This window comes from Micromys minutus, assembly GCF_963924665.1.
Source record: "Micromys minutus genome assembly, chromosome: 15".
NCBI lineage: Eukaryota > Metazoa > Chordata > Mammalia > Rodentia > Muridae > Micromys > Micromys minutus.
Window position 1 is genome coordinate 3439168 of NC_137984.1, and position 25660 is coordinate 3464827.

At 45.0% G+C, this 25660-nt stretch overlaps 2 protein-coding genes across 4 annotated transcripts in view; one reads left to right on the forward strand and one right to left on the reverse strand.

Annotated features, from left to right (window-relative positions):
• Positions 1–1705: 1705 nt before the first annotated feature.
• On the forward strand, positions 1706–12386 carry ARG1 (arginase 1; the record flags this gene model as incomplete). Of its 2 annotated transcripts, XM_080929149.1 has the most annotated exons (8): positions 1706–1762; positions 6645–6717; positions 8509–8683; positions 9881–10040; positions 11077–11171; positions 11596–11700; positions 11842–11978; positions 12217–12386. In XM_080929149.1, 8 exons carry the CDS (start codon positions 1706–1708, stop codon positions 12384–12386), a joined length of 972 nt encoding a protein of 323 aa, XP_080785275.1. The 2 variants fall into 2 exon arrangements, with proteins under 2 accessions (XP_080785275.1, XP_080785276.1); XM_080929150.1 differs by lacking the exons at positions 9881–10040; positions 11077–11171.
• A 2520-nt stretch (positions 12387–14906) lies between these two features.
• The window catches only part of MED23 (mediator complex subunit 23), a 40525-nt gene continuing 29771 nt past the window's right edge, over positions 14907–25660 (reverse strand). For both annotated transcript variants that reach the window (XM_080929570.1, XM_080929569.1), the window contains 9 exons: positions 25293–25463; positions 24733–24949; positions 23189–23425; positions 21616–21781; positions 21136–21208; positions 19967–20181; positions 18900–19020; positions 17950–18081; positions 14907–15633 (listed from right to left, as the gene is read on the reverse strand). In XM_080929570.1, the coding sequence (XP_080785696.1) occupies positions 15469–15633; positions 17950–18081; positions 18900–19020; positions 19967–20181; positions 21136–21208; positions 21616–21781; positions 23189–23425; positions 24733–24949; positions 25293–25463 (1497 nt within the window). In that variant the 3' untranslated portion in view covers positions 14907–15468. The remainder of the gene's footprint in view (positions 15634–17949; positions 18082–18899; positions 19021–19966; positions 20182–21135; positions 21209–21615; positions 21782–23188; positions 23426–24732; positions 24950–25292; positions 25464–25660) is intronic.

Below are 25660 nucleotides of genomic sequence, written 5' to 3' on the forward strand. Positions count from 1 at the left end.
GTGTCAGCATCATTAGAGGTTAGTATTTGGGCCATATAAAGCACCATCTAGGTTCGGTGCTAATGCCAGGATTCAGGAGACTGAAGCAGGAGGACCCAGAGTTCAAGGCTAGCTTCAAATGTATAGGAAGGTTCTGTCTCACATAAGTCAATTAAAAAATCTGCAACCATATATTTAGACTATCAGCAAAGCATAGTAAATATGGAAAATATATTTGGAAGGAGGCATCAAATTGGTCCAGAGGGACTTTGGCTTCTTGATTTATTCATTTAATAAATGTGATACATTTATTCAATCAATAAAGTCAAAGTTTATTTTGTACTGGACTATTCTATGTACTGATGGGAGAGGGGACAGAATTTCTGTCTTGAGGTATTAAATTTTTGGGTGTTTTTTGTCCTCACAAGATTAAAGAAATTTACTTCTGACATGTGGGTTTTTCTTTTTAAAATTATAATCATGTAACTTTGTAGCTGGAAGAACATTTGCCAGTGTTTCTTCTAAATTAATACTTTTCAAGGTATTTCTTTAGCGTTGGGGGCGGCTGACGCACAAACCCCATCACTCACGTGGAGGTCAGAGGTCAGCTTGCAAGAATTGACCCTTTCCTCCCACCATATGGGTTCTGCAGGTCAAACTCGGGTCAACCAGGCTTGGTGTCAGGACTTTACTGGCTAGCTGGCTCGCCTGCCTCATCTGCCAGAGATCTCAGGGGCTGTGACACCCTGCTGGTGTGGAGGTTAGAATCCCAGCAGCCAGGCGGGGGCAGAATGCCCACCAAGCCATCTATATTCTTTGCAACCTGCAGGTCACCGGCAACCTCACCAAGCTGCCATCTTGTCCTCAGCAAAACATTCGTAAGAATGACTCTCAGCCTGAAGTTGGTTTAAAAAGAAAATGAGAGAACATTAACTAGAACGGCAGCTTGGCCCATGACAAAAACTCACGTTCGCTGCTTTGCTTTCTCTATTTTGATATATCATGATTCTAAAAAATGAGATTTCTCTGGAGACGGAACTGCTTTGGGTTATCAGGTTATAACTGATGTCTTCCTGTGGAATAATAATTTAAAAAATCAAAAAAAAAAAAAAAAAAAAAAAAAAAAAAAAAAAAAAAAAAGCCAGCCACATGCTTTCCCAGACATTGTAACCTAGTGACACATAAACTGTGTCTCAGAGATTAGCTGCTTTCCCCAGCACTTGACTCAGAAAGCTCAATAGGAGGGAAGAGACCCCTTGCTGTTCTAGCTTCACCTTGCAAAATCTTTGTGGATTTAAATCCTGGAAAAGGTGAGCACCCTGCCCTGAGGGTGCTTAGGCTGGAAGCTTAGCACTTCACTTGTGGTTATGAAATCACACATAATTGTCAATTGTCTGAGGAAAGATTAATGTCATCCAGCTGGCTTTTTCAGAAGGGTGTGAGCTGAAAGGATGAATAATGCTCACTAACTAGAGACTTGAGAGCTCAGAGGACAAGGTGATTCCTCGGATGGGGAGTTTCTGTTGACTCTGTCATTCTTCCATTCAGTGGGTGGAGCCAGTTGTTGGATAAACAGATCCAACCTGATTATAAGGGGGGGAAAGATGTGCCCTCTGTCTTTTAGGGTTACAGCTGGCGGTGACAGCAGCAGCAGCAGCAGCAGCAGCAGCAGCAGCAGCAGCAGCAGCAGCAGCAGCAGCAGCAGCAGCTGGAATCCCGGGAGAGCATGAGCTCCAAGCAGAAGTCCATAGAAATTATAGGAGCACCTTTCTCAAAGGGACAGGTGAGTCTGGCTTTGAAAGACTGGGATTTATTGGGAAATGTTAGACTGTAACAGTTGCCAGGCACTGGGGTCTAGCTGGATGCTGGAAATGTTACATTGTAACACTTAACAGCCACTACCTTCAGACTGGAAGTTTCCCGGCACCATCTGGCTTCCAGGTGCTTGCTCTCAAGTCTCCTGCCACTGTGTGGCAGAGTACACTTGTGGACTTATGCCCATTCCCTCATTTGGATCCTGCCGAAGTCCATTTCCTATAAATCGGAGTCGATAGGAAGTTTGAGAAAATCATGTGGATGCAGATCACCTGGATCTGGGCTGCAGCTTCTCCAGTAGTTGCTGCAGCTCTTGGTGTTTTTGATGTTTTCTGAGTAAGGAGTGAGAGACTGTAAGAAAACACATCCGTCCGGTTTCATAATTAATGCCCAGAAAAATACAATGGGGTGGTGGTAGCCTTCACACTGTTTTAGTTTGGATAACAAACAGAGCTTTTGCAGGCTTATGAAGAATTTGTGGTATTTTGAGCTTTAATGATTTTATGAGTATTAATTCATGGGTGGGAGCTTTACAGCTCTCTTTAAGGAGAACAAATAACAAAAATACATCAAGTCGGCACCCAGTCAGGACTAATGGAGCCATAAATCTCTGCTTGTCCACCTGAGTGTGAAGCATTGTGAGCATTGCCTAAATGGGCTCTTGCATTCCCCCTCTGCTTGGAAACACTCAGGCTGCTGATTATAACGAGATAACAAATAACCCCTGGTCTGGGTTTAAAAAGGAAAGGGGAAAATTCAAGTCAAACATGGTGGTTATGTAAGTCCTAGGTCCTTTTGTTTGTTGTGGGGTCTTTCTCTTGACTTTTAGACTCACTTTTAGCCTTTTAAACTGTGAAGCCAAAAAGTGCACTCTGGGTTTTCCTCTTTTCCCCCTCTTTTCACAGTATAAATTGTGGAAGGCGTGAGGTTGGAGACCCACACTGTATCAGTAAACATCTCACCTTCCGTAGAAAGCCTTCAAAGAGCTCTCTTAGAACACCAGGACATGGGGGCATTTTGCTGATACATGATGCCTTTAAAACCACAATATAGGTCTGGAGAGATGGCTCAGTGTTTTAGAGCACTTGCTACTCTTTGGGAAGACAGGGGTTCAGTTCCCATCCCCCATATCAGATGACTCAGTTCCTATAACTCAAGCTCCATAGTCTTCGGTACAGTCTTCTGCCTGTGTGAGCAACCCCCACACGCACACACACACACACACACACACACACACAATGAAGCAAACCTTTTTTAAAATTCCATAATATACTCACCTGTTATTTTGGTTTTTTTAAAGATTTTACTTTTCTTCGTGTGTGTGTGTGTGTGTGTGTGTGTGTGTGTGTGTGTGTATCTCTGCAAAAGATACTTTCTTAAGCACTGGGCCATCTCACCAGCCCTTCATTTATTCTTGGAATGGTTTGTAAAACAGACTTGAAAATTGCAAAAGAAAGGAAAAAGGAAAGAAAGAATCAAACAAACAAAAAGAGGGAGGGAACCTAGGAGGAAGGCAGAAAGGAAACATACTCTGGCCTCTCTTCAGCAGAGGCCACCATTATAATCAAAGCCTTTCTTAGGGGACAATATCTTAAAATGCCATCTGCTGCCCTCTCCTGGTCTCAGTAATGCTCCTCTGACAGAGATTCTCCTGAGCCATGGGCCTGGATCTCCTTGTGTCTAGACTGTAAGGGCAGAGGTATTTTCCTGTAGGAAGCCATTCGGCAGAGGGTGCAACTGTCACACATATACACAGTTGGCCTACTCAGGTGTGGTAGAAGTTTGACACTGGGCAAAAGGAAGAGTAGAGGGAAGATGGAAGTTTGATTTGGGACAATGAGCCCCATTCTCTGCCTCACCTCATTTTGGGGCACTAAATACAAAGTGAGAGGCAATGTTTCATCCTGCGGTTGACCGAACCAAGGCTTGGAGAGGTCTGCAATTTATTTAGTCTTGGACTCTTCTCTGTGTGCTCGCTTCTGGACAGGACTGTCTTATTCCAAAGCTTGTGCTCAGCTCTATAGGAAATCTTTGCCAGCGGCCAGTTAGGGGCTGAGCAGGACACGTTATAGTCGGGGATGCTGACAGAGCAATTTTCAAAGTGGGCAAAGAAACCAAACAATGAGCATTGAGCAGTCATAAGACGCACCTTTAAAGAAAGAAATAAGGTGGAATGCCAGGAATGTCACTGTGAGGGGCTAGGGTGTGGTTGGCAGAGGTTTTGCTAGCTCCAAATAGACAGCGCTGGGGTCCTCTTAAACTGAGAACAGTAGTACACCCTGTAATCCCCACACCCAGGGCACAGAGGTGTGCGGATCTAAAGTTCAAGGTGATCCTCAGCTATGTGGTGAGTTTATGAGCCGGAGTGACATAGGGCACGTATTAATAAAACAAGTGCCACACACCCCACCGATAAGCACAGCAACAGTCGTAGCAAATACAGTGTCAACTGGAGGTCTATAGGCTTTCTTCTGATGCCCGAGAAGGAGAAAGACGGTGAGTCTTTCTAAAAACTTGGGATGTCACCTATGTGTCAGTCCTCTACTACACACAGGTCAAAACAGGTTCGGTTGAAACCTGACCATACTACAAGCTTATCCCTGATGAGCTTACGGACAAATGAGACTCAGACTGTGGTTACTTTATTTGGCTGTGATAATTACTGGGGTTGACCCCTAATTTGCTTTTCTAAATGCTGGCCTGGCCTCCTCCTCAGCTGTGTTCCCCAAATACTTGCTGTTTCTCCTGGCCATGCTCACGGTCCATCTCCCCTCGTGGTGGCTTCCTCTCTCCCTTTTCTTCCTTCTTCCCTTCATCTTTCCTCCTCCAAGCAGGCCACTCCAAACCTACCTACCTCCAACTCCTTTGGTAATTGCCAATTTTCTTTAGCCAGTAGTTTTAAATCAAGGAACAAGGTTTGCACAACAGAAGCCTGTAAACACGAGAAGTCACACATAGGTCTGGACGTCAGGTATAGAATTTAGCGTCAGAATACACAGCAACGGACCAAACTCAACTCCTGACTGTAAGACTGAAAGAGCCCTGGGTAAGTATAGTTACGAGTTACCCACCAGGGCAGGGCAGATGGCCAAGCTAGTGAAACGGTTGCCGTACAAGTATGGGCGCTTGAGTTTCAGCTCCCAAATCTGTGCTTAAAGAAAAACACTGGGAGTGCTGGTATATGTCTGTAACCCAGGCTGGGAAGGTAAAGGGAGTTGAAACTCTGGTTTTCTGGCTAACCAGTACACACACACACACACACACACACACAGAGAGAGAGAGAGAGAGAGAGAGAGAGAGAGAGAGAGAGAGAGAGAGAGAGAGAGAAAGCTATAATGAGGGCTTAAAACACACAGAAATCCTCCTGCCTGGTGGAATCACATCTTGTTTGTCTTCCTTCTGGTCTGTACACACACAAACAAGCATGGTGTGTGGTGTACACTTGCATTGGTATATGTGTCTGTGCATACAAATACAGACACACACACACACACAGAGAGAGAGAGAGAGAGAGAGAAAGAGAGAGAGAGACAGAGACAGAGAGAGACAGAGAGAGACAGAGACAGAATACTGCATTGTTCAACCCCCAAACAGAGAAGAGTTTAAATACCCTTGTCGGAGAACAATGAGAAACCTTTCAGGCAATGTTAAGCTAAGCTGACTTAACCAGTGTCTCTACGGATGCAGACATTGTGCTAAACCTCATGGTATATGTCAATTGAAAGATGGAATATAAAACAATTTATGAGATGCAAGGAGCAGAACCTTGTCAGGCAGTGTTTAGGGTACCTGAAGTAAGAAATCCGACACCGAGGATTGTCTAGCAGCTGGAGATCATCTGTCATTTAACCAGAGAGGAAGTATTTGCTTAGTTTAAGGTTACAGTCCCAATCCTTAGGATGCACACACACACACACACATACACACACACACACATACACACACACACACACACACACACAAAACTTTTCTCACCAATCTCCTGGTCAAGATCACTTTCTGTGAGTCTTATTTTGGGGAAAGGGAATATTTTAAAGTGTTGGAAATCAAGATCAGAAAGGTAGAGAAAGGAGTTATTTCTTTAGACTTTTATCTGCCAGGGGGGCTGGAGAAGAATTTTTCCTGAAAAGGTAGGTAGCTACGGCATGTGCACTTAGCAAGATGGGTTTCTCATGTCATACTTGAACATGTGAAAGTTTGAAATACTATGCTAACCACAAAGATTTCAGGCCTTGGGTGACAATTTCCCTGGTTGTCTCATTTCTCCCCAAGAGCCCTAACTGCCTGTTGTATGGACCTGCATGTGGGTCTCTTCAGGCCACGCTCTTCCCCTGAGGAGGCCTTTGCCCTAGATCCCCCCGCCTGGGGTTGGAAAGTTTCTTCACTGCCTTGTCACCTTTCCTGACCATCTACCAGTGTTGCAAGACCTAGCCCAAAGATCATCTGCTGTCACCAGGCTCCGAGGCACTCCCTGTTCTGGACCCAATTAGAACCATCCTGGTTTTGTGTATAACTTGTGACTTGCTGTCCGTGTTCATTCTGTGGATAGTGTAGTGCACTGGGAAGAGGCAAGCACGGCTTGCTATTCCAGGACCAACTTATGGAGCTATTTCTGCTACTTGCCTGCTGCTTGCCAGGATGAAAACAAATTTGTGGATCTCCTTTCTTCTTGGCATAATACGGTTCACTCCACCTTACTGCCAGGATTAGAGGGAAAACTTCAGGTCTCCGGTCCGAGGAAGCTTAACAACTGAATATTAATAATTCAGTTGATTAAGGAAGAAGTTTCTCTTGTGGGCATTGGCGAGCCACAATCATGACTGAGCACTGTACTTGTCTGTGTTGTTCAGCCTCGAGGAGGGGTAGAGAAAGGCCCCGAAGCATTGAGGAAAGCTGGTCTGGTGGAGAAACTTAAAGAAACAGGTAACTTTAAAATTAAAAGGTGATCAGATAATGTGCCCCCCACTCTGAAGGAAGGACAGGCTTCTGAGGGATTTGCTAAACCAACAGAACCATGTCCTGCTGAAGAAATGGCCTGGGAAGGATGCCAGGAGACACTGCTGCTGGAACAGCCTCACCTCCTGACTCTGACCAAGTGATGGTACAAAGGAGTGTAGGGTGCACAATGCAGTGACTGGTGGGGAAGCAGAATGAGAAACACCAGCTGCAAGGAACACGCCTGACTATCACAAGGGGGTCCCTGCCCTTCGAGAGCAAAGGGGACGGTGATGATAACAGTAACAGGAGCAGCATCTCGTGTGCATACGTGTGAACATACGTGAGGTGCTGCTGGGGTACAACTAGAACCTGTGCATCTCCAGTGAGAGCAAAATGGACAGCCCTTTTGGAAAGCAGGGTGACGGTTTCATCAGTATACAAGACCCGTGCATGAGTAACAGCAATGCTTATAAAAATTAAAAAAAAGAAATAATAAAATACCCCAACTGGTTTGTGGGTCAAGAGCGGCATAGCCATGAAATGACGGAGTCTTCAGCAGTGGAGAGGGTCAGACTACAGCTCAGACAAGGCCACTGCTGGGTCTCAGCATAGCATGCCAAGTGAGAGGCTTGGCACAAATGAGCAACTACAGTTGGGGTCAGGGTTAGGAAGACAGAGACACAGCTAAAGAGAGCAACAGATAGTTGTTGGGAGCGGGGCAGGCAGCTGCCGACAGGAACAGAAGTGTTTACGTGATGGGGTTACACGATCATAGGTGTGACCTACGCTTGCTGGCCTACACACGTAACATGATCGAGTTTTAATGGATAAGCAGCCCTTCGTAAAGAAAGAAAAGATGATGAGCATGGAGCTAGGACAGGAGGCAGTGTAAAAGGAGGAAGGGAGAAAGGAGGAAAGAGGAAGGGGAGGGGGGAGAGAGGAAGGAGGGATGGAGGGAAGGAAGGGGAAGTGAGGTCACTCACTGGAGAACAGGAAGCCTGAGTAAGTGGCCTTGTCCTTGGTTAAACAGAAAAAAATGGTTACATTCCGTATCCGGTGAAATTTCTTGTATCTGTTGCTGAATTTCCAGTTCACAGGAACATAATAAATACTTCGACAATGGCTAATTCGAGACACTGAACAGATTCTATATCCAAGTGCTACAGGGCAGTGTCCAGTTTCGAAGGTCATGTCTGCGCTTATGACAGAAGGCACAGTGGGGTCCTTAGGAACTTGCCTTTTTTTTTTTTTAATGTGAAAAGTGTGCATTTCCTAGACTCTCTGAACTGGGAGGTTTGGGCCAAACACACACAGCATCTTCAGCACACAATGCAGATAGACAAAGATGCTAAAGGCTTCAGTAGGTAACAGCTTGGGTAATGAAGACCAGAATCACTTCTTTGAAGCAGAGTCAAAAGACTTACAAAATGCTATAGTATTTTACTACTGCAGGTTAACTACTGATGCATTTTCTTCGGGACATTTGAAATATCAATTTAGATACTACCATGCTTATGGCAGAGATATAAAAAGCATTTAACACATCGGTGCACATAAACACCTCTACACACCCACACACACTTGCTTGTGGGGGTGGAGTGGGCCACGGGACATGATGTTCCCCATTGAATCAACATCTCAGAGTTATCGTCCCCCTTCAGCACCGGTCTCAGGAACAAGGGAGGGCCTGGTATGCGGCACCCACCAGAGCGGCACGTGGCTAGAGGGCGGGCTTGTGATGGTTTCTATATAGTAACATTAAACTTTTCATTGCAGAGTATGATGTGAGAGACTACGGGGATCTGGCCTTTGTTGATATCCCTACGGACAGCCCCTTTCAAATTGTGAAGAACCCACGGTCTGTGGGAAAAGCCAATGAACACCTGGCTAGTGTGGTGGCAGAGGCCCAGAAGAATGGGACAGTCAGTGTGGTGCTGGGTGGAGACCACAGGTCTGTGAACTGCCTACAATCCCTGGGGTCAGGCAGAGGCATAGAGAGACCAAGAAAGCCCCCTCCCTCCATCCCTCCCTCCCCCTGAATCTATCTATCATATCTATTTATCTAACATCACACTAAAGCTCCTCAGACCTCCCCAGGACACAATCCCAGAGTGAAATCATAAACTGGCTTTAGGTTCAACTTGGGTAGAAAACCAGGATCATTGAAGCAGGATCAGAAGCCTTACAAAATGCTACAGTATTTAACTGCTTCTATACATCTGGGTCATATGAAATATTTATTTCAAACACATACACACACATTATATATGCACACACACTCACACACACACTTCATTCCTCAGTTGCCCTCAGTTCCTTCCTGGCACCTGTGAGTGGGGCTTCTACTGAAAAGCTGCAGGGGAGTCCGGGGTCCCTTTTCTTTTCTATGTGGGAACATCTGGAAGTGGAACAGTCACGATAGCCCAAAGGTGAGAAAGTGACAGTGGACACCAGGTCAAACAAATACACAGTGCCAGGCATGAACTGTTGGCGATGTGGATGCTCAGGACAACCCTGGCATCCTGTGTCTGACCTGCGGTGTTAGCATCTGTTCAAGCGATGAACTACTTGGTTCTCCCATTCTGGCCTCATGTTTGGAGTCAGGAGGATTTGGGTGGCTTAGGTGACCAGAGCACGCCTTTGCATGGAGAGAGGGGGGAGCTAGAGTAGAGGATCTGAATACTGAGTGAGCGGAGAGGCACGGGCCATAGGAGACAAGGGCCTTCCAAAGGGCTCTCCCCAACTCTGAGTGCTGTTTTGCAATGAAAATAAATAATAAAGAAATAAATAAAATTAAGGGTCTGCCATAATTGAACACAGAGAATCCAGTACTTACAGAGGGAGAATCCAGCCCCAAGAACTCAAGTGTAGCTAGTGATTTTTTTCCCTGTAATAAGCTGTAATTTGTGATTTTTTTTTTATTATGAGCTATTTTTTTTTTTTAAAGATAAAATCACTTACACCTTTCTTGGTGACATTATTAAGGTCAGTGACTGGTGAGAGCCAACTCTTCTGTTAAATTAGTTGAACCAGCACCAGTCAATGGGGGAACTAAAGGAAAATCACACAGGCATACTATGTGAGCTAGCAATATGAAGTATGTGATGATGTTGCAAACTTGATGTTCACACATTCTTTTCCTCCCAAGTATGGCAGTTGGAAGCATCTCTGGCCACGCCAGGGTCCACCCTGACTTATGTGTCATTTGGGTGGATGCTCACACTGACATCAACACTCCGCTGACAACCAGCTCTGGGAATCTGCATGGGCAACCTGTGTCCTTTCTCCTGAAGGAGCTGAAAGGAAAGGTAAAGGCCCCCTAGCACACTCACATGAGGGGCTCTCTGCAGTGCTTCTGCAGGGAGAAGGCCAATAGGGAGATCCTTCCTGCACTTTGTCTGGGATAACTGAAGGTGTCTTCTCTGTAGTAAATAAGGAAAAGATGTGTTGATAAACGTGGTGGGGCTCTTACTGGACATCTGTCTGGACTTGTCTCTGTATTTATGAGAGACTGGTCCCATGATCTCAGACACTGAAACTGTGGATGCTCAAGTCTCTCAAACAATATGATACAGTATCTGTACATAACCTATGTGTATCCTCCCACATCCTTTAGATCAGCTATCGATCACTTGTAATACTTAATACAATATAAATGCTATGAAAGTAGTTACCACTGCACTGTCAAGGCGAAGAGCTATATGCTCAATGGAGACCAAGCCACTACAGGCTTAACAACAGTTTTCTTTGGGTTCTTAAGCTACCCTTTCTAGTCGATGGGCAGACTAGCCCTTTCTAAACAGGTCTGCAGAGATTCAGAAGGTAACCAACTTGCCCAGAATCATGCCAAGTATATTACAAGGCACAGGCATGTGGGGGTCCTGGTTCCTGCCTCTTCTGAGGACATGCTACAGGGCTTTCCATTTTCACCAAGTGACCCTCTCTGTATCAGAACCTACCAAAATGGCAGCTTTGCCATGCAGACTATACTGTGTGTGTGTGGGGGGGGGGGCTGTTTGTTTGTTGCTTATGATAGGGTCTTGCTAGTTGGTCCAGGCTGGCCTTGAACTTTCTGCCTGACTTCTGAGTGCTGAGACAGGAGTATGTGGTCATGTATGGCTTTCAATGGCTTTTGATCTGGGAAGCACTTGTGTAAACCACAGGAGAAAGAGCTCCTCCCTGCTCCTTAGAAACTTCTCTTAAAATTCTGGCTTAAGTCGTTTTGAGAAATGGAAGTACAGATGTTAAGAGATGTTAAGATATAGGTGAGCGACTGTACCCAACATTAAATGCATATCTGTTGAAGAGAAACATTTATCTAAATGGAAATGCCATTGTCTCTAGTTTCCAGATGTACCAGGGTTCTCCTGGGTGACTCCCTGCATATCTGCCAAGGACATTGTGTACATCGGCTTGCGAGATGTAGACCCTGGGGAACAGTAAGCTTACTACACGTTCTTTTATATGCTAGAGATGCTTTACTGGTTATATGTGTAAGAAGTTATTTTAAAATGTCACTCTGTATATATGTATTCATGTATATATATGTAAGTGTACATGTTTATATATATATTCATGTATTAATCCATACAGGCACACATTTATATATATATGCATGTATTTTGTATTTATCTACATAAGCACACGTGTTTATATATGTATGCATGCATTTATCTACATAAGCACAACTTATATTCACTTATACACAGAGTATTATTCAGGCAATTTATAACAATTTACTCCTAAAATACAAAAGGTGCATATGCATATATACATAGTTCACAGGACTTAATCTTCCCACCCAAAGGAAATGCAAGAAAAGCCACCCTTAACTGTATTTAACTTCCATTTGTTCTTTTCTAGCTACATAATAAAAACTCTGGGAATTAAGTATTTCTCAATGAGTGAAGTGGATAAGCTGGGAATCGGCAAGGTGATGGAAGAGACGTTCAGCTACCTGCTGGGAAGGTATGATGCCTTGTGTGTGTGTGCATAACCAAGTTCAGGTAAAACTTTGGGGTGTCCATACAATTATAAAGAGGGTAAGATACATTTCATTACTGAGTCCTAAGCCACTTTAAGCTGAAAGCCTCTTCTATTTCTTCAAAGGAAGAAAAGGCCCATCCACCTGAGTTTCGATGTTGATGGACTGGACCCAGCATTCACTCCGGCTACCGGCACGCCTGTTGCGGGAGGCCTGTCCTACAGAGAAGGTCTCTACATCACAGAAGAAATTCACAAGACAGGTGGGTAAAATCTGAGGCAACAAAGAAGCAGCTGTGCACTTGGCCAGTGTATACACACCTGTATACACACTGCAGGCCTCTCTGGCTCGTCTAGACTGCCTGTCACATGATGTAACACACAATATGTTAGAGGTTGGTCACCTCTTCTCCAGTGATACGTTTGGGAGTCAGGAGTCACGACTTTAAAATGTCAGTTACTTTGATCAACTGTGTCATTACCACTTTTTTGTTGTTGTAGGGCTACTCTCAGGACTAGATATCATGGAAGTGAACCCAACTCTTGGGAAGACACCAGAAGAGGTGGCTCGTACTGTAAACACGGCAGTAGCATTAACCTTGGCTTGTTTTGGAACTAAACGGGAGGGTAATCATAAACCGGGGACTGACTACCTTAAACCACCTAAGTAAATGTGGATGTAGCACATGAAAACCATCTGGAACATCACAGCAAACCGAACAGAACTAACACTTCTTCTCCCAAGGGCTTGTTCTTTTAGAAAAAAAAAAGTTTTTCAATAAGTATGTATCCCAGCAGTTCCTATCTGGTATGAAATTCAGGGTGTGGAAATTAAAACAGCTATGATATTAGGAAACATGTATTACCCATTTTAGCAGAAGTTATCCTTAAGAAGTAGTATGAATTAATATCTAATCAAAAAATGCACCAGCATTTAAAATATGCAGTGATATTAAGTGCTAACCTACAGCTGGAAGCAAAGGTATCCAGAGAGAGAGAGCCTGTATCCATGTTGTTCAAGAGATGTGATTTTTATAATAAACTCTTTATAATAAAATTCTGTTGTTTCCATCTTTCTGAGCACGTGCAACATACTTACCCATGTTCACACCACAGCACACAAGTACACATCATACCACTATACACTAACATATATATTCCTATATATGATACAGAAATAATCATCTCTAGAATGACTGAAGACATTAAAAGCTGGTTCCTGTCTTGCCTGTGAAATGGATAGTCACGGCTTAGACGAAGTCCAAGTTCACTGGTCTTAGACCAGCCTTGCTTTTTTGTTGCAAACATACGCTGATATTTTAAGCATGACTGCCGTGCACAAGGAAGGGAGTGACAAACATCTGTACAGGAACTGGAGGAACAGCCACCAATACGTGTCACAGGTCTACCTACTGTCACTTAGGCTTTGAGAAGCCCGGCCTGTCATCTGCAGCATCCCTGATTAGCTAAAACCCTGTCCTAAAACTCACCTTGGTTCTGCAATCAAGACGAGCAGATGTGGATGAACTGCAGTTATCAGAACACGTGCCGTCACGTGTGTTTGCCCTCCCATGATCCTACACAGCAAAGGCAGGAAACTCGGGGATTAAAATGGCTCCACGGAGAGATCTCTACTGCTGTTTTTCCAGCTGCATGTTAGTAAGGCTCGACCATTTGACTTTTCATATGTGGCCTAGAGTTCGAGCCTAATTACTATCTCTTTGGTGGTTGAGATAATTGAATATATATAGATAAGTCTACTGAGGTAATTGTAGAGAATGATGGTGTACCTTTAAAGTACCTTGTGCAGTAGTGACCACTGTGGTCCTTTACATTAAAGCTTAATCAAGGTTTAAAATTCAGTTGCAAACGTCAAATCGTTAACAGCCACATGCAGCCATTAGCTACTGTGCTGCAGACATGCTGGGCGGAGCCAGTTAGACAGGAGAACAAGCACCCGGACCCAAATCTTACTCTACAATTATGGTAGTGATTTTCCCCAAGTTATAAACCTGAAGTTTCTGTCTTCTACTAATGTCTCTGACAAGTAATTTTAAAATTCTAATCAGAGAAAAAGTTTGATTTCTGATTATTAGAGGGAAATTTGAATTTTTTACAAATTTACTGGAATGTATATGCCCTTGAGAAAATCTTAAGACTGCTTTTCTTTCTTATGTCCAATGTCAATATGGATAATATAAAAATACAACATTTTCATACACATAGCACTATCATGTTCCTATTCTAGGGTCTCAAAGCAAGGCAATCTACTCCTTGTGGCACAAAGAATTAGAATTATGTTAAGAATAACATTTGGAGGCTGGAGAGATGGCTCGGTGGTTAGAGCACTGACTGCTCTTCCAGAGGTCCTGAGTTCAATTCCCAGCAACCACATGGTGGCTCACAACCATCTGTAATGAGATCAGATGCCCTCTTCTGGTGTGTCTGAACACAGTGACAGTGTGCTTATATGTAATAAGTAAATCTTTTTTTTTTTTTTTTTTTTTTTTTTTTTTTTTTTAAGAATAACATTTGGAGTCATTTCTAAAGTTTCTGGAGAAGACTATTTTTTGCCTAGAAACATTAATGATGCCGTTAAATAACTTTAAGGTAGACATACATGGCAAATAAGGATGTAGTGACTTCAGGGCCTGAACTACAAACAAACACACTCACCGTAGAGACCTGAAGTAACCTGGGGTTCCCAGGTGGTGATGCTAACATCTGTAGTGCACACACTGAGGCAGTCTCCAGGTGATGATGCTAACATCTGTAGAGTACACACTGAGGCAGTCTCCAGGTGGTGATGCTAACATCTGTAGTACACACACTGAGGATCTGTAGTTAGTGCACACACTGAGGATCTGTAGTTAGTGCACACACTGAGGCAGTCTCTAGGGCAGTTGGAGCTCCTATTAGGTCATTAAAGAAGGCGGCAGTTTATCTGTTCCACTTTACTGGCTTTAGAATTTTTCAGAGTGCCGTTTCCCTTCAAATTAACACATCAAAATCAAAGAAGCTTTAAAGAACTAAAATGTGTACTATATTTAGTTTGTGAAGTTAGGATGATTCTGAGAATTTGAAGACTCAGGTGGGCATGACCCCAGAGAGGGGAATGATACAAACAGGCAGGGAATCAAATGTCTGAGAACGGCTTTATTAACTTTAGAAATTTCAGATGGTGTCTAGCTCATTTTATACAGAAAGCTCAGAGCAAAGGCAAAACTCTCAGAACCTACTTTGGTAGAAACTTTCCATCATTTATTTAGAACTATTTGTAAGTTTAAAATTTACAAAACTTTAGAGGTGGTTAAAAAAAAAAAAAAGAGTATGAAACTTCATGTGTCCTTGCACTCCAAGTGAAGTATAATTTATTGTAACTAATGAAAAGGCTCCTTTGGAAGGGCAGGTATGTACAAAAGGACCTGTAGTGACCATGACACATGTTGTGTCTGTAAGAACACGTATACAAAATGTGAAGCTGTCACAATAATTTAAAAATGTCTGAGACAGGAAATTCCAGAGTGCCTGTGAAAGCCACCTGATTACAGAAACGCCCACATTCCTATGGACTCCAATTCCAACAGGCAGCTTATTTAATCTCTTAGAGATAAAACACAGACGGGGAGAAGGGATTCCAAGGTGTTAAGAGATTCAGAATCTGAATCAGAATAAACCAATCTGAACCTGCCGGCTGCCCTAGCTCACCAGCACAGTGTTCAGATTCAGACTCAGTCCACTCCTCTGCGGCCGTCACTGAGTCACCGGCAGAGAAGCAGGCACCTGGTTAGACGGAGGCGCTGGAGACCCACTGCTGAGGGCCTGGGGCGGCACTGCTGGCTCCATCTTGCTAATGTGCGTGATGAATCGAAGACGAAGCTTTAATGCCGGCTTTAAATTACAGATAATCTTCTCTACCTGAGAGGTGAGATCATAATTAGGAAACCAGAGTCCACATTTCCTGAGTGACGTCAGCGGTCACCAGTACGCTAAGGAAGGGGGTTGGCACGTGGGAAGTTTTATAAAACAAATACAATTGTTTTCTCACACAGGCAAGCACATGTATACTCCCACACACACTGTGTGTGCACATGCAGTGTGTACATGGTTGTCTCTGTGTACACATTCACTTCGAGAGCTTACGACCCATTTCCTGCCCAGCTGCCCTGCTCTCCTCTCCACAACTAGAACTGCTCCCACCGAGAGACGGGCACCTACAACTCGGCCATCCTTCTCAAAAGCAATGCTACAGAAGCAGAAAGCATTTGCAACACTTCTCTCCAAGGCTGTCCTCTTGACACTGGGACTCATCAGTTAGACCGAAGCAGCAGCGTGTCCACAGTGCCACACTCAGAAAGTGTGAAGGAGACAAATGCACCCGTTTCCTGGCTTTCTCAGCTCTAATGCTCTTTGATCTCAAGGGAAGGACTAGGTTGTCAGCAAAGTTTCTTTGCGCTTTATTCCTGTGTCAAAGTTTAGGCCCAAATAAAAAGAACATATTTTGGATTTAAGAATCTTCATTGTGTGGTGTTTAGTCGTGTCTCCCGAGAGAAGCATTTCAGAGTAAGGAAGCTGGGCGCTAAGAAGAGAAAGAAGAGTGCGCCAGCGGAGCTCAACAGACTCCGCATTCTCACAGCTGATGCTTTAATGACTGATGCTGAAGACAGAGCAACCGTGGTGGTGCCCAGACAGTGCCAGGAGAAGACGCAGTGTGGCATGAGGATGCGAGGGGCGGTATGGAGATGGAAACTGAGATGAAGAGAGACAGAAACTTCCAGACCAGCACGGCCAGGACAGTGTGGATGAACCAGCCAGAGGCAAAGAAAAACATTGAAGGCCAAGAGAGGAAAGAAACGGGGGAAAATCAAAGCAAAGGCTGAGAAGGGCCTGGCCTGGCAGACCCTTAAAGACTGGAAAGGGAGCCAGGCGTGCTGGTGTACCCCTTCAATCTCAGCACTCAGGAGGCAGAGGCAGGTGGATCTCTGTGAGTTCGAGGCCAGCCTGGTCTATAGTGTAACTCCAAACAGAGAAACCCTGTACTAAAAAAGCAAGCAACAAACAAGAAACCAGAAGCTATTTGCATAGTTTGGTCTGGACTTAACTCTGTAATCCAGAGCCAGAATGACTCATCCTGTTGGGAACTTGAATACAGATCTTTGGTGATGAAAGCACGTTATGCTGAAGTTGTAATTAGACACTGGTGGGCTGTTAGCCCTCAGTCTTGTGAGCAGCAGTGTGGCTGTAATTCTTATCTTACAAAATGGCCGTTATACTCACTACCTCAGGTTAAACATGACTGTATCAACGCAGTTTAGACAGAAAGCTATAATACTGTCATATTAAAAATATAGTATCAAGGGGCTGAGGAGGACTCCTGTTGAGTGGCTAGAGCGAGCTCCCAGGGACGCGCCCTCCTCAGTGGCACCTGCAGTCATATGCACAGCTCCCTACCCACTAACAACTAAAATAAAAATCTTACAAAGGAAAAAAGTCTCCATCAGTTCTGCCCATCTGTGTGTGTGGTAACAGAAACAGACACAAAAAGAAAGGCTTCTTTCTAGAGGGAGTGTTAACTCTGACAGAGCAGTGAACATGGTCAAAGGAAACCCAAAGTGGAAATGCTACAGGGAAGCTCACTGCTCAGTGCCGTCCAGAGAGCTAATTAACACAGATCCAGCAGAGTAAACCTGAAAACTGCCCTGGCAGAAAGAGGGGTGCACTGCAGACATCTGCCTCACTGATACCCGCAAACAGCTCAGACAGCTTCCTACACATGGAACACACGCGACTAAGGTCTTCCCACGTCCAGCAGCCACCTCCAGTGCATCCCCTCAACTTCAGCGCAGAGCTCACGCCGTGTCTCCCGACTCTGTCCCCGGCGTGACCTGTACTTGTGCCACTGTGTGTCCAGCACCCCACAGTGCACCCTAACCCGTGGGGAAGGACACACCCTGGGGTCCTCCTAGCCACACCACACGGCTCTTCCCACGTGAACAGACTGCTGAGAGTGCTACTTATGGATGCCACAGGGGTTCTCTGCTATTCCGTTCAAACACCACAGGGAAAGCTGAGAGCATCTCTTTATCGCTGTATCTAGAATTATGTTCTCTGTGGGCTTAAGAGGTCAAATGCCAGACATCTTACAAACAAAACCAAAAACCCCAACAAAAATGTTTATCACCATGTATTAAGTTTGGCAGGCTAAACATCACTAGAGTCAAAAAGCTGACTTACTTGCTCTTTCACACTGTCGCCAGTGAACATGTACTTCATGTGGTAGAGGAAGTCGCAGATGGGGTCCATGTAGTTTAAGTGTGTGCTGCACTGGTCTACATTCAACAGCATGTCATAAAATGCCACTCCAATCTGTGCAACAAGTAAGGCTAGGTTACTTAAATGATTAGATGATGGAATAAGTCAACACAATCTGCCCGGTCTCCCACACTGGCACATGGGGCGGCACTGGGATAGAGGGACAGTCACAGCCCACGCATCTCCATGCACACAGGAGCTACGACACAGCCTGCACCCAGAGCACAACCACAGTGCTACACAACAGCCTAACTAGAATGCCTCTCTCCAGCTACGCTCCTGTTAGAGTACGGTATGGGATCCCCTTCTAGACACGACCTCACCAACAATGCACTCCAGGGATGCTTAGGCTTAACATGCCTCCCAGTTCCATCTGCTAGCTAAGAAGAAAAAAAAGTCTATCTTATTCTATCTGTAGGTATGTGGACCATGTGCATGCTTAATTCCTAAGATGCCAGAAGAGGAAACTGGAGTTATAGGTGGCTGTGACCTACCATGTAGGTGTTGGGAACTAAATCCAGATCCTTGGCAGGAGCAGCTAGTGCTTTTAACCCCTGAGTCATCTCTCCAGCCCTGTGGTGGCTAATGATTTTACAAGTTCTATTCTTGCCTATTTTCTTAGAAATGCTTGACTTCCTCCAATCCCCTTATTGTAAATTCTTAACACACTTCTGACTACCTCCTTGATCACAGCTCTTTTCCCGTGTCTCAAGTTTAGCGTGTTGTACATTAAACTTCCTGCAGTAATACTGAGCCCCATAAGTGGATCCCAGACCCATGCAACACGTTATAGGTGTGGCTGGCCTCCGCTGTGGAGACGCCGGTCCAGAAGCAGAGCGCTCAGACTTACACCGGCCAGGGTGACGTCTCACCTCGATCATGCACCGCGTCCTCTCCTGCTGGAACCTCTGTAAAAACGGCCCTACGAGATGGTACACATAAAGCAGCTGGAATTCAGTCTTCACTACGGGAAGAAGCACTTCAGTGAGAAACCTGAAGGTTGGAGATGAAAAGAAAAACCTCCCATGAAGCTCAGGCAGCTGAAGTCTGAACTCTGATAGTACACTGTAAAAGTGTGCAAGACTGAAAGTGTAGCTTCACCCTTCTTCTCCAAGGTCCCGCTTGCTTTTGAACAATATTCTTTTGTTCTGTGCACATGTATGTGGGTGCTGTGGGTGTGAAGTGCGTATGTCTGTGTGTGCAGAGGCCGGAGAGGATGTCGGGTGTCTGCTCTGCCCTGTCTTCACTCCCTGTCACTGAGCCTGGAGCAATCCGACGGCCCCGTTCCTCACCCCGGCACTGAGGCTCAGGTGTGTGTGCAGCCAGGCCTGGCTTTCCTCGTGTGCTCTGGGATTTGATGTGAGGTCTTCACGCCTGCACGCTCTCTCTGAGCCTGCGAGGCACACTGTCTGAGCATCTCCCTCTCCTGGGAGCAATGGTACCTGTAAATCTTCCATATCTCACCTGGTCTTCAACTGACTGATCACTGGATAAATTTAATTCAGATTTAAAAGTAATTCTTATATAAAGTACAGGTATTAAATAACAGGTGACTCACCTAAAAGGAAAAGAAAATTTGCAGAAATGCTACTCTCATGAAATTTAGATCTAATTGATTGCATTTCACAGTCAACAAAAGTAATGAGAAAATAGATTAAGTCCAGTTTTCGGTTCGAAAGGCAATTGTGTGATCTACTCTGGGGCACAGGTCTGAGTAAGCCTCTTGAAAGCACAGTGGACACAGGAGATAGTACTACTTGCACACATAAGAAATTAAAAGAAACAATTCTGAAATAAAAGAGGGTTCTGACTAGCCAGGGCCCCCACTGTCTGAAACATACTCTGCAGTGTTCTCAGGTGTGAGAAACACTCCCAGTAAGTCAGCCTTAGGTCTCAGCCTGAAGCAGAGATGCCGAATCTCTTTAGGGAGCCTGCTTACTTCGGGATGAGCGAGAGCTGCCCGATGCTGGAGTGGTGCCACACGGCGTGAGCCAGAGCTAACGTGTAGCTGCAGCTCATCTCGGAGTAGGACTGGTGACAAGCGGTGAAGTCGAAGAGGCGGAACGGATAGCCAACCCACTCCGTCTCTGACGTCAGGCTCGAGCTGCTGATGACGCTCACGATTCGGTCATGAAGCACAATCCAGTACGGTTCCTCAGGCCAGAGAAAAGTCTGGTTACAAACAATCCCACTCTCCAGCACTGGACCGCAGAGCCTCCCTGCTCCGCTGCTTGTGTGCTGTGTGCTGTGTCGGTCTGAACCAGCCTGACCTGGGGAAAGGCTCACTTGAGCTTCTGCAGTGCATTAGTCAGAGCCTGACATCTCCCATGCAGTAAACCGGCTTTGCTAATCTTTATTATACAGAGAAGCCTGGGACACATGTGAAAACAGACACAAACACCTGTATTCCAATTCGAAAGCATATTAACAAAACATGGATTCAGAGTTCCCAGCAAGTGCAGAGAACACGGTGCTGATCAACGCTATTTAAAGGTCAAGAGACAAGGAGGAGGCCAGAGAGGGAGGAGCTGGCGGATGACAGAGAAGTTCCGCACATGGCTCACTCACTAACGCTTCTCGATGAGCAGTGTGCAGGAGGGTTGACTGGACACACGGCATGATAACCGGCCCAAACCAGACCAGACTGAGACAGAAATGAAGACTGGATGGGGGAGCTGCTACTGGCAGAGACAGACATGTCTAACAGACACACTTATATGACACAGAACAGCAAAAGGACAGTGGTAGTGACTGTAACTACATGTACGTGTTGACAGGGCCCCACGAAGCCCAGGCTAGCCTCAAATTGATGATATAGCTGAGGATGACTTAGAAGCTTCAATCTTCCTGCCTTTGCCTCCCAAGTGCTGGGACTGTGGGTATGTACCACCACACCAAGTTCCATGCACTCGAACCCAGGGCTGCAGGCTAGGCTGGCGCTCTACTGACTGCATCTCCAGCCTCACTATGGGGTGTTAAAAAGCACTGGTAGGAAAGACTGGAGGAGGCAGTGGATCATTGGCTTCCATGAGCTCCTGGGGTAAGCTTACTCTGGGTGCACTTGTCTGGTTGCCACCGCGTCACTACAAACCACAGTTAGGAACTCACCGGGAGGGCCGTGATGATGAGACCAATTGCGTTCATCCACGCCGTAATGTTCTCCCGTGGCACTAAGGGTTGGCTGCAAGCAGACAAGGACAAAAAAAAAAAAAAGTGAAGTTATGAAAACATTCTTGTTTTGTAAATAAATATAATTAAGAAGATTCACAACCAGTCAACTCCAATAATAGACATTCTGTGAGGAAAAGAAATACAGACAAAAGAATCCTTTTCTGTGTCCTTTAAAAACAGTTATGAGGGTGAAAAGACTACGCCTTCTCCCAATCACTACTCCCCACTTCTGGAGTCCGGGGGTAGCTGGGGATGCTCTAAAATCAAGCTCTTCCCCGGCTCCTGATCATCTGTAGAGACTTTAGTGGCACCATGTGAGCACACCCTGGGACAGTGAGCAGTGCTGAGAAGAGGGGGCAGAAGATGGCTAGTACCCAGGGCTTGCTTTGGGGCACAGGTCAGGAAAAGGACACAGACCTTTTCAGGACGACATTGAGAAGGGCATTCCCGACATCTTTGCCTGGAACTGCCAAGGCCATGAGCTCCACACATGTCACATGCAGAGCGTGCGCAGCAGGGTTGGGGAACTCATTGAATCTCCAGTCACAGTTTGGGAAGGGTCCTGGAGACTTGCCAGCCATGGGTACAAAGATTAAGGCAATAACAATTTGACTATTCTGAGATTAGTGGTTCACACTTACTAATGTTTACAGATTTCATAAAGTTCCAAATGCAAGCACCTCATTTGATTATCAACTTATCTGATTACGGGCTAGCAAGAAGTGATTTAACTGCAATTAAAACATAAAAGGATAAACAATACAAAGCAAACACAAGAAAAGTTCCATGCGATGAGTTCAGCTCAAGTTAGCACAGAGCAACCACCCACAACACATGGTCGCTCTTCCACATGGACTCTCAGAACAAGTGCTACACCAGCAGGAGAACAACGTGGCCTCAGGCTTCTTTATCCTACTTCTATTATAGCTACAGGGCAATTTAACGTACTAATCTCTTCAGGGTGAGTAATCCCATTACCAGAAGAAATACATTCCTGTTTAGGCATGGTATGCAGACATGTTCTGTACACATGAAATCAAACTCAAGAAATAAAAGATAAAAAAAAAAGCAACAGCTATTTGGTTTGTTTATTAACATATATGCTGTAAAAGTACTCAAGGATTTAATGTTTATTTAATTCATTAACTGAGGTAGGGTCTTGCTATGTAGCTCAGGTTGACCTTGAACTTTTTAAAATCTTCCTGCCTCAGCCTCCCAAGTTGGTAGGGTTATGTGCTAATCTCTGCTGCTATACCTGGCTCTACAGACATCATTTAAAGTTGGTAGGGTTATGTGCTAATCTCTGCTGCTATACATGGCTCTACAGACATCATTTAAAGTTGGTAGGGTTATGTGCTAATCTCTGCTGCTATACCTGGCTCTACAGACATCATTTAAAGTTGGTAGGGTTATGTGCTAATCTCTGCTGCTATACCTGGCTCTACAGACACCATTTAAAGCAACAAGACTAACGCTCCCCAGGCGCACAATGACGCCTGCACCGTGAGAGACACTGCGCCAGTACAGAAGTAGGGTGTCCTTGAAGACAAATGTCTATAATATCTGTCCTTATGTTGAGTTAGCAACAGAGAAGATTCCCATATGTCTGGTGTAATGATGTAACTTAAAGCTTCAAAGTTTTTACAGAGATAAAATAATTGTAAAAGCTACTTTTAATTCCATCACGTGGGAGGCAGATATGTGAATCTAAGGCCAGCCTGGTCCATATAGCAAGTTCCGGGCCAGCCATGACTCCACAGAGTGACACTGGGAGCCCTGAAGGTTAGTACAGAGTTTACTCACAGCCTCAGTTCCGGGGGAGGCTGAGGCAGAAGACCGTCCAAGGCAATGAGTCTGAGGTCAAAGAAAAAATTAAAAAGGAGGTTTTGAAATGCATAAAAACATTACCTTACAACATTAAATGTCCTTACAAGCTAAAATACTGCTTGTTATGGAGAGTCTGGAAGAAACATGACAGAAGAAAGGATATTGTCTACCAGCCGGCCAATCAGCTTGCAGTAGTAGGAGTCCTCTGGAACCCAGGGGTTGTCCTCCCGTGCATTCATAGCATGCTTCAGGTAGGTGTCACTGAGACACCAGCCCTGTGGCCGGTTATCTTTGAGGGAGCCAATGATTGCATGGACAAGTTTTCGTTTGAGATGGTCACGGTTTCTCAGGCACATTTCATAATAATGCAAAGTATTATACAGATAAGTCACTGGCCGGTCTGCCAAGAAGAAAATGGATCACCTTGTTTATCAGGTTACATGACTAACTAAAAACAGCTCAGAGGATTATGACATTACTTCACATTCTGGACCACTGCATACAGGGAGCACGTTCATCCTAAATCAGCAGAAGATTCCTAATAATACATAATATGTAAGGGTGATCATCCCGAGCAGACAATTTCACCTCTGCAAATTTACTGTGCAAAAATGACAGAAAGCAACAAATGTCAAGTGTGGTCCTGTTCCCACTGATAAAATGGTCACAGAGGACTGAGAAACTATCAGAGAGGCAGAGGTCTTCCTGTTCTGTTTAATAATCAGCCCCGGCACAGGAGATGGGAAAGAACCAGGTACAGAATGCTGCACTGCATTTATAACAAAACAAAACAGAGAGCGAAGAACCAGAGTGGCATCTGACAGCCAGCCAGGCAACTGTAACAGTGGCATGTAAGGAAGACCACCCAGGTATGTCACATGTCAGAGACTATGGCCAGCTGCACACACAGTGGGATACCGTGTGCCCATGTCACCTCCCAGAGCCGTTTTTAAAGGCGTTCTCCCTTGAGCCCGACACTTACTCTGTATAGTAATATACTTCTGCTTTCAAGGAAGCTATTATAAGAGGCCAGTGGCTGTCACTGGACACTTCCCTGCAGTGGCCTTTGCATTTGTGTCGCTGGCTGTATTATGCTCTAGTTTCCCGTCTTAAGAGCAGGGTTTCAAGCACAAACCAGCAAATCGTGTTCCTGGCTCCCATGTCTTCACTGCATGGGTCAGAGCTCTGGGAGAGGCTAACACTCATCAGGGCTGTGACGTAGCTTTCGGACGTGCTGTGAGGCCACACCAGCACATCTTTGTAAACAATGACGCCCATGCATCTTACTTGATGACTTCCAGGACCACTGTCTTAGGCCATAAACCCAGCTGTGAGCCTGCAGTGAGGAGCGCTGTCCTTCCCTGGCCTGATTCTGAAACTCACAGGCGAACTGAATTCTTAATTCAGTTCAATGAGGCAATTTCCCTTCAAATATGCCTTTTTCTTCTACCACCAGTTTTCCCAAAAGATCCCGTATGACTCATATATGTCCCTCCAGCTCATACAAATTGTGTATATCAAAAGTTCAAACTGCACCTCTCAAAAGCCTGCTGAGATCCCCAGAGAAACCCCGGGGCTCTGTGCTGTGCATCTCACAACAGCTGTATGACTTCAGCCTGCAGCACTTCAGACCCGCAGGAACCCCTTTCCCACTGCAGTGCTCAGCCTATCTGTTCATGAGCAGAATCACAAGTGGAACAGACTCACCGTGGAATTTATACAGGCCCCCTAGGTGGTCCAGGAGAGTCTCTAGTGATTTGGATACTGGAAGCAACTCTAAAAACCTGTGGATCACTATATCAAATACTGGGAGAAACCGGAGACACACATTTCCAAAGTAGATGGGCAGGTAGGGGGACTGGATTGGTACAGGAGGGTCAACCTGCTCTGCCAGGCCTTCAAAATACAGCTTCTCGGGATATTTCTGTAGGTGAGAAGACAGACATTTATTAGAGTATCTCGGAAAAGCATGCTAACAGAGCTACACAAAAGGGGGAAATACTAACTTTTGTTACTAATTATTATCATTATTTATTTTAATAACAGTATTTTGCTTTTTTTGGTATTGAGCAATGCACATGCTCCCTAAATCAGCAACAGCCAGCTCCCCAAGAGTCACACCATACTAATTTTCTTATTGCTATCATTGATTCCGATCCATCTGTTAAAAGTACGCGTACTCATTAGCAGAGCCTCACAGCTAATTTGCGTCCATACAGATCACAAAGGAGAGTGTCGGTGAAGTGCGGCTGCAGCCGGAGTGGTACCTTGTGGTAGCTCATGTGCTTGGTGTGCCAGTCACTCTGCAGCCAGTGCTCTGGGGAATTCTCCTTCACAAAGTCACTTACGCGGTTCCTGAAGTCATTTGGTTTGAGCAACAGCAACTGAATTATGAAATAACAAACCTGTGCTTCATTTCCTTCATGACTACGCATAGCCTTGAGAAATAAGAAGAAAAACTAAGTGAGCTTGTCCTATCTGTATAAATTATATTATTACAATTTCCTCAGATATCTGGTCTACCCCAAACCAATATTTTAGCATTCATAAAGATTATTTGACCCGTTTTTGGCCTATTTGTGGCTCACTATTCCTCCTGCTAGGAATGCTCTTTTTCAGGTAAACCTTTCTTTGA